The sequence below is a fragment of the Humulus lupulus genome, chromosome 6 (genome assembly GCF_963169125.1).
Source record: "Humulus lupulus chromosome 6, drHumLupu1.1, whole genome shotgun sequence".
Classification (NCBI taxonomy): Eukaryota; Viridiplantae; Streptophyta; class Magnoliopsida; order Rosales; family Cannabaceae; genus Humulus; species Humulus lupulus.
The window spans coordinates 191,422,704-191,432,250 of record NC_084798.1 but is presented as its reverse complement, the minus strand read 5'-3'; the positions used below and the strand labels follow the sequence as shown (position 1 = coordinate 191,432,250).

General features: G+C 30.2%; 1 protein-coding gene across 1 annotated transcript; it reads right to left on the bottom strand.

Moving 5' to 3' along the window:
• Window positions 1-426: 426 nt before the first annotated feature.
• Window positions 427-9,324, bottom strand: LOC133782872 (sugar transport protein 7). The gene is made up of 4 exons (XM_062222297.1): window positions 8,858-9,324; window positions 7,914-8,233; window positions 6,158-6,784; window positions 427-1,109 (listed from the first exon to the last, which is right to left on the bottom strand). The coding sequence occupies exons 1-4, from the start codon at window positions 8,994-8,996 to the stop codon at window positions 696-698; spliced, it is 1,500 nt and encodes a 499-aa protein (XP_062078281.1). The 5' UTR covers window positions 8,997-9,324; the 3' UTR covers window positions 427-695.
• Between the last annotated feature and the right edge of the window lie 223 nt (window positions 9,325-9,547).

Sequence of the window (9,547 nt, the reverse complement as noted above, 5' to 3'; positions counted from 1 at the left end):
TTTGTTCAATGCAGTACCATTTTGCAAATTCTAGAGCTAAAGGGACCACAGTGCAAAACATGAAGAATAAACAAAACGATGTAGGCATACAAATAAATATCTATAAAAACTAATTTAGATGTCCGATATGACAAATCAAAGTGGCGCAGCGGAAGCGTGGTGGGCCCATAACCCACAGGTCTCAGGATCGAAACCTGGCTTTGATATTAAAGAGTACCTAATTTGCTTAAGCCAAATATTTTTTGTTCTTTATATTTTTTTAATTTTATTCAAAAAAAAAAAATAGACAATATTGTTGTTATTTTGTTCTTTATATTAGAGAGTAGCTAATCTGCTGGTTGCCCATGAACGTTGAAACAGAGGTAGCTTAGTTTTAGCTTTAAATTAGATCGAACACAAAAGAAAAAAAAAAAAACAGAAGCAACAGAATGGCAAAAAAATCCTAAAATTGAATGAAATCGAATATGAAACCTCCATATAAGCGATAACAATGAATGCATGAATAAGGTATGACGTAACTTTTCCTTGGCACAGCTCTGCTCTCTCCATGTACAAACCACTAGGCCTTCTTTTTCTCCCTCTCGAAAACCCACATTCACAATTTTTCAACTGACATTATACATATATAAACTAATAAAAAGTCAACATTTTCTTCTTTAACAATGACTAAACTATACGTAACATAAGCTTCTTTTTCAATAAGCAGACACCATTCTCTTCCAAAACCAGTGCTTTCTCCACAAGAAGGTCATCTCTTCAATGGGTACTCCTTTAGTTTCAGGCAAGAAAACAAAAACAAAGATAGTCATCAGAGTAATCCACCCAGAAAAGAAGAGGAATATCCCAAACTTGAGGGCGCAGAGTAGAGAGAGGAAAGACTGAGCTATTATGAACGTGAAGAGCAAGTTCACTGCCACTGTAATGCTCTGTCCAGCTGACCGAGTCTCCAATGGAAAAATCTCACTTGGTATGGTCCACCCCAATGGCCCCCATGACCATCCGAAGGCCAAAACAAATAGACAAATCACAATCACAACCAGTATGGAGTAGCCCTTTGAGAGTTCCTGGTTGACTCCGAACTTCACTCCTAAGATTATCGCCACTACCACCTGTTCACCACATTTCAAGAAACTTGTCAAATATAAATTTATATATGTGTATTAAAATGTTTGACTACAGAATTGAGATGGCTAATACCCAATTTTTAGAAATTAGATCTCAAAAAACACTTGGGAGTTGAGATTTACAAGTCCAGAAACGATATTGACTCATGAAAGAAAGGAGTAGAAAAACGATAACCAAAAACAATAAAACGACAATAAGATAGAGAGTACACGCAAACAACAACTCCCATAAAACGGCATTTGACTGAAAACGACATGATAATAATAACAATAGATTAGATTGTATGGACACTGAAAAAAACGACAATAACATTTTCAAACGACAGTATGAAATTATACAACTATAAAACGATGACAGACTCCTTGCCAGTTCCACTTCCATTCCTACCATTCCTCTCCTTTTCACTTGATGATATCGATTTATTCGCTTAAAGTTTCAAGCCCATTTAGTAAAATACTTGGGCCACAGCTTCATGGCCCTAAGCTCATAAACAAAGAAGAAATTAGACCGTATACCCAGTTTTAAAAAGCCCATTAAATTTTTACCTACTTTTTGAAATGTTTATATTTATAGCTAGTTTTTTTAATAACTCCATGTAATACCCTTATCCATTGTTCTTTGCTGCATGGAGATTTTGTAGACTTTAGCTTCAATTTAAAAGCGTCTGAACTCTACACTATTTACTATAGCAAAAAAAAAACATAAAAACGCAAATAGGTTTTCTCATTGTATCAACTTTTAAACCCAGTTATAAATTTGGGCACACAAATATTTAAATAGAGAGACTATTGAGTTTATATATATATATATATATATATTTTAATATAAGAAAAGTTTACAATTTTATTTAGCTAAAATTGAGAATGAGAAATTTTCTATGATTTTGATCTTTATTTTTTTTTATCTTATTAAGTTTATACTTTCTTTGTGGTTTAAATACTTATTGGATTACGATATCTTATATATTTATAATATAAGTTGACCATTTAAATTATACGGCTTAAAATTTAAATTATATGGGTTAAATTTTAAACTATGACTCTTTAAAATTTAAATTACAATGCTTAAAATTTAAACCACTAGGTTTAAAAGTCTAAACCACGCCTCTTTAAAATTTAAACCATAATGATTAAAATTCAAAACACAAGGCTTAATATTTAAACCATAAAGTTTAAAATTTAAATCAACACTCTTTAAAAATTAAACTACAAGGCTTAATATTTAAACCTTAAGATTTAAAATTTTAACCACAAGTCTTAAAATTTAAACGACGACTCTTTAAAATTTAAACGATAGATCTTAAAATTAAAATAATGAATCTTTAAATTTAAACCATTTATATCATACGACTTAAAATTCAAACCATAAGATTTAAAATTCAAACCATAAAATTTAAACCTTAAGATTTAAAATTTTAACCACAAGTCTTAAAATTTAAACAACGACTCTTTAAAATTTAAACGATAGATCTTAAAATTAAAATAATGAATCTTTAAATTTAAACCATTTATATCATACGACTTAAAATTCAAACCATAAGACTTAAAATTTAAACCATAAAATTTAAAATTTAAACCACAAGGTTTAAAATTTAAACTACGACTCTTTAAAATTTAAACCACAAGGCTTAAAATTTAAACCACTAGGCTTAAAAGTCTAAATCACGTCTCTTTAAAATTTAAACCATAAAATTTAAAATTTAAACCATAATGCTTAAAATTGAAAACACAAGGCTTAATATTTAAACCATAAAGTTTAAAATTTAAATCACGACTTTTTAAAAATTAAACTACGAGGCTTAATATTTAAAACATACGATTTAAAATTTAAACCACAAGTCTTAAAATTTAAACAACAACTCTTTAAAATTTAAACGATAGAGCTTAAAATTTAAATCATGAATCTTTAAATTTAAACCATTTAAATCATACGACTTAAAATTTAAACCATAAGGCTTAAAAATTAAACCATAAAATTGAAAATTTAAACTACGACTCTTTAAAATTTAAACCACAAGACTTAAAATTTAAACCACTAGGCTTAAAAGTCTAAATCACATCTCTTTAAAATTTAAACCATAAGGTTTAAAATTTAAACCATAATGCTTAAAATTGAAAACACAAGGCTTAATATTTAAAACATAAGATTTAAAATTTAAACCACAAATCTTAAAATTTAAACAACAGCTCTTTAAAATTTAAACGATATGGCTTAAAATTTAAATCATGAATCTTTAAATTTAAACCATAAGACTTAAAATTTAAACTACTAAACTTAAAGCCTAAACCATGTCTCTTTAAAATTTAAATCAAAAGGCTTAAAATTTAAACGACAAAGCTTAAAATCTAAAACACGACATTTTAAACTAAAAAACATAACATTTAAAATCGAAACTAAAACTCTTTAAAATTTAAATAACTGGCTAAAAATCTAAACATCGTCTCTTTAAACTATAAAGCATAACATTTAAAATCTAAACCATAACTTTTAAAGTTTAAACCACAAGGCTTAAAATTTAAACTACCATACTTAAAATATAAACCACGACCCCTTAAACTATAAAGCATAACGTTTAAAATTTAAACTACAAGACTTAAAATCTAAACCACTAAACTGCAAAGCTTAACGTTTAAAATCTAAACCACAACTCTTTAGAATTTAAATGCTTAAAATTTAAATCAGTAGGCTTAAAATCTAAACCACGACCCTTTAAAATATAAAACATAATGTTTAAAATCTAAACCAAAATAATTTAAAATTTAAACCACAAGGCTTAAAATTTAAACCACTAAACTATAAAAGCATAACAATTAAAATCTAAACCAAACATCTTTACAATTTCAACCACAACACTTAAAATTTAAATCACTAAGCTTAAAATCTAAACCACGTTTTTTAAATTATAAAACATAACATTTTAAATCTAACGAAGAAGTAGCCATTTGTTTACGAGGATAAGTTGAAAACTATCTATTTTATGTATAGTTAACTAAAATTACCCGCGAACTATGTTTACCTAAATTTTACCCATTTTTATCATCACACTTTCCAAAATACCCTTATTTCCTTTTCAAACTCACGAACAAGAAAAAAAATCTCCATAGCTACAACTTCTCTAATCACCACGGTCACCTCCACCAGCCCCCACACTTCTACGACCACCACCACGCCTCCGCCATAGCCCGACCACTATACCTTACGCTCACTGCTAGAGATTTCTTAGACAAGTGCTTAACCAAGAACCCTAATGAGAGACCCTCTGTTCAGATGTTGTTGTCTCATCCCTTTGCTATGGAGTCTGTAGTGAAACCCCAAGAGCTTGAGTAGCTTGCTGGCGCTCACTACTTCATGATTATTTCTCTTGCTCTTGGTGAATGAAGAAGAAGAATAATATCAAGTGGTTTCTGTTGCTCATCACATTCAGATTATGCCATGCCAGTGCCACTTATGCATCCCCAAACACAAGAGACAAAGATATAGATATATACTAGCATACCTACACTTTATTTGATTATATTCGTTCATAATTTTTTCATGTAATTAATTTTATTTAAATGATACATGTTTTTATTTTCCAATTTATTATATAATAATTCCATTCATATATATATAAATATATATTTATTCTTTAGTGTTCTGCTCATGCCCATAATGTTTTCTATTGTTTTATACATATACCTATAATTACCATGCAGTCTTACTTTTATTCTATATCTCTTTTTTATCTATCTATATTCATTGAATAAGATATTTTCTACATATATGCATATGTAATTATTATAACTTATTATTTGATAAATTTTAAATAGTTTAGGTTAAGATTTTAAACTTTATGATTTATAGTTTAAATCATCGTGGTTTAGATTTTAAGCCTAATAGTTTAAATTTTAAAATTTGTGGTTTAAATTTTAAAGAGTTGTGGTTTAGATTTTAAGCGTTATGCTTTATAGTTTAAACAGATGTGCTTTCGATTTTAAAACTAGTGATTTAAATTTTAAGGAGTTGTGGTTTAGATTTTAAACGTCATGTTTTACAGTTTTAAAAGACGTGCTTTAGGTTTTAAGCCTAGTAGTTTACATTTTAAATTTTATGGTTTAAGTTTTAAGCCTTATGATTTAAATTTTAAGTCGTATGATTTAAATAGTTTAAATTTAAAGATTCATGATTTAAATTTTAAGCTTTATCGTTTAAATTTTAAAGAGTCGTTGTTTAAATTTTAAGACTTTTGGTTTAAATTTTAAATTTTATAGTTTAAATATTAAGTCTTGTAGTTTAATTTTTAAAAAGTCGTGATTTAAATTTTAAACTTTATGGTTTAAATATTAAGCCTTGTGCATTATGATTTAAATTTTAAATCTTATAGTTTAAATTTTAAAAAGACGTGGTTTAGATTTTTAGGCCTAGCGGTTTAAATTTTAAAGAGTCATAGTTTAAATTTTAACCCTTATGATTTAAATTTTAAGCCCGTATGATTTAAATAGTTTAAATTTTAAGTCTCAACTTATATTTTAAATATATAAGATATCATAATCCAATAAGTATTTAAACCGCAATCATAGAAAGTATAAACTTAATAAGATAAAATAATAAAGATCTAAATCTTAGAAAATTTCTCATTCTCAATTTTAGCTAAATAAAAGTGTAAACTTTTCTTATATTAAAATATATATAAACTCAATATTCTCTCTATTAGTTTAAATATTTGTGTGCCCAAATTTATAGCTGGGTTTAAAAGTTGGTACAGTGAGAAAACCTATTTGCGTTTTTATGTTTTTTTTTTGCTATAGTAAATAGTGTAGAGTTCAGACTAACTATGGGTTGTGGGAGCTTTTAAATTGAAGCTAAAGTATACAAAATCTCCATGCAGCAAAGTACAATGGATAAGGGTATTACAGGGAGTTTATTAAAAAAACTAGCTATAAATATAAACATTTCAAAAAGTAGGTAAAAATTTAATGGGCTTTTTAAAACTGGATATACGGTCTAATTTCTTCTCTTCGTTAAAAAAGAAAGCTTTGTTTTTCATACGTACCTGACATACGACCATCGTTATTCCGCCACTGATGAGCAAAACCCTACGTCCCAATCGATCAACGGTCGCCATTGAAATCAACGTCGAAGAAGCAAGAACAGCTCCAGTAATGGCCGAAGCATATAACGAAGCTTCTCTACCAAACCCCATAGTCTGAAACAGAACCGGAGCATAGAACAGGATCGAGTTAATCCCCGTCAAGATTTGAAACATGGGTAAGAAGATCGCCATGACAAGCTGAGGTCGATTCCTCTTCTCGAATATATTCCGGAACGGATTCTCGATCGAATTGGCGATCTCGCTCGCGTCGACGATGTCTTGGAACTCAGCGTCCACGTTCGTGGTCCCTCGAATCCTCTCCAGCACTTCTCGCCCTTTGTCTTTGGATTTTCGCTCCACCAAGCTGTTTGGGGTCTCCGGGAGGAAGATGCCTCCGACGGTCATCATGAATGCCGGCACCGCTGCTAACCCTAGGGAGAGTCTCCAGCCCCATTCGTCGAGATTTTGGGTGCCGTAGTTGACCATGTTTGCTGTGAAGATTCCGAGCGTGGTCGCCAGCTGAAACATCATGTTCAACCCTCCTCTCAGATGAGCCGGCGCCATTTCTGATAGGTACAGTGGAACTGCCTTTTTAAAAAGAAAAGAATTAACAGTCCAAAATTGAAATCATCAGAAAAATTAATTTGGAAATTAACAAATTTACTAAGTAAATTCAAAATTACGAAGTGAAATAACCAAAAGCTATGTATAAGATTAAGATCATCATAAAGAAATTCTCTTCAAGCTAGACTAATTTGCTAATAAAATGACAATATAAAAATTTGAAATTAACAATGTGTGCTCGTTCAATGTAAATTTACGGAATTATTTAGGACCACTCTGTGCAAGTGTAATTTTATAATCACTTGAATGATCCCATAAATTATTTTGTAAATAATCTTTTACTATTTTACAAATGATCTTTTCATGGGATGGTATTTCCTGATACACTGATCAAAAAGTTGCTCCAACTAGTGAAAAATATGGGATATATTACTAATTTATTTTTTTAGTGTGAAATATGAGTATCTTTGTTGAGGTCATGTTGCTCAAAAGAATCAAAACCAGTGACTTAATAATATTAATGTGTTTATTTTTTAGTATTTCGTTTGTGGGGCTGAGATTATTAATTAATTCAGTTGAAAGAAAGGGACTTCTTTTGTCGTTTTGTTAAAGAAAGGGATTTCTTTTTGTCGTTTTTTGTAGTTGGGATGGGAGTAAGAAATTTTGGTTATGTGTATTGTGTATTTGTTTCTTTTTATCAGTGTGGAGGGAAGGAGAAAGAGAAGAAGTTTGAGAGAGAGTTGCTTGCCCACATGGGTAGCTCTAAAAAGAGTTGGTTTTTTAATTCTTCATAAAAATGGAAATTAAATTTACAAGTGAAAATAAAATAAAAAAATTGGACCTAAAATTTTAATGGTGCACCTAACTTTTTATGGTTGAGGATATCATGAAAATAACCCGCGACTGAGTTACATTTTCGTTGACTTTGTTTGTACTTTTTGTTTCCATATTCTTTTAGTTTAATGTAACTGTGCTCTATCGATTTTCACTTTATTTCTAGTTTGGCCTCTATTATATAAATGTTATTAACTCAAAATGGTAATATGCAGGACTAAAAAAAAATATGATGCAAACAAAGCTGAATTATGCACTATAAAAAAAAATGCACATATGCTACTTTTTTTGGGGTTAAATTTGGAGCAAAGTAGCATACCTGATTTCCAAACCCAATTCCAACACCAAGCAAGATTCTACCCAAGAGGAGCATTGCCATGTTGACAGCAAAGGCATTTAGAACAGCACCAACAAAGAAGCTGATTCCGCCGCAGATTATGCTAGCCCGCCGCCCGTAGTTTCTGGTAACTGGAGACGCCACCAGTGTCGCCACCAAACCGGCTAGGTAAAGAGAGGAGGTGAATGCTGAAAGCTTTTGGCTGTTGTACTTGCAGTAGTTGTTTTCATGAGCTGATTTCTTGTTTTTGTACACTTCATAAAAGAAGCGGGAAAGAAATGGATCCATTGATGTAACTCCTCCTGTATAATATGTGTTCTATAGTGAGACATTTCTCTACCTCAATATTATCCCAATTGAGTATCCAAACTTGTCTATATGATCCTTTAAAATATGTTCCCTTTGGAAGTAAAAAAAATAAACTACGGTTGTTCATAAAAGTAGGAAAGAAATCCATCCATTGATGCAACTCCTCCTGTTTCATATGTGTTCTATAGTGAGACATTTTTCTACTTCAATCTTCCCAATTGAGTATCCAAACTTGTCTATATGATCATTCAAATATATGTTTACTTTGAAAGTAAAAATAAAAATAAACTGAGGTTACATTCAAGTTATATAGCTATTTTTAGTAGGCTGTCACTGCCCTATTTTTTAATTTTAAATCAAAGTAATTATTTTTCTTATAATCAAAGAGAGAGCAATACACTAACACCCTTTCGAAATTTAACCCTTTTTTTTATTTGAAATGAAAATTTTCCAACTTTACACGCCTAACTTTTCGCCGTTTGACTCCAAAAACTAAAGAACAAAAAAGGTCCATACTATATTCATAATGAAACTAAATTATGACAGATAACAAAGTATATTCTCTCATCAGAAACAAAAATTTGTTTTTATGAAAAAAAAAGGTTCAAATCACAAACCTGAAATCCCAATATCATAGCCAAATATCGACCCTCCAATGGCCGCAACAAGACAGGCGATGATAACATAGGAGGTGACCTTTCCTTGGTACTGATCTGCTCTCTCCATGGCCAAACCTGCAAAAGACCCACCTGCCATGTTCAAATCTTCTTCTTCTCAAACTTTACAAATTTCTTCTTCTCAAGCTTTACAAATCTTCAAGGTTCTGAAATGGCTATTTGATTGGTGAGGAAGAGGGGCTTGTTGGGTATAAAATATTTTTTGGGTTAGTTAATTTATAGTTGACTTCTTAGAAAATAACTAAAAAATTCCCACTTGGGAGAACATGAAAACAATATTTTTGAATCCATCACTCGGGAGAAGAAGAAAAAAATGAGAGATAGAGTCGATGTTAAGATTTGTGTAGATTGTATGGTGAAAACCAGTTTAAATTGGAATAGTTTAGATTAGAAGAGAGAGGAGGCAACTCAATCAAAGCAATGACATAGACATTTTTCGATTAGGCTATATATAGGCTGTCATTCTCATTTGGCTTACAGGATAAGGACACATTTATTTTAGTGACGAGTAAGATTTTGATTTTTATCTCATTAATTTTTTTTTAAATGAAAAAATATAAATGGTAAAAAAAATCCCATTTTATTTGGTTCTTAATTCTTACTAATGCCAATTGGTTGCCATGAATGCAT

Bases quoted from the DNA above. Each gene is read 5' to 3' on its own strand.
- LOC133782872 (XM_062222297.1), bottom strand. From the start codon at position 8,996: ATGGCAGGTGGGTCTTTTGCAGGTTTGGCCATGGAGAGAGCAGATCAG. The intron at 6,785-7,913 runs GTATGCTACTTT...CTTTTTAAAAAG, and splicing joins GAATTGGGTTTGGAAATCAG to GCAGTTCCACTGTACCTATC. The intron at 1,110-6,157 runs GTACGTATGAAA...TGTGGTGAACAG, and splicing joins TAACGATGGTCGTATGTCAG to GTGGTAGTGGCGATAATCTT.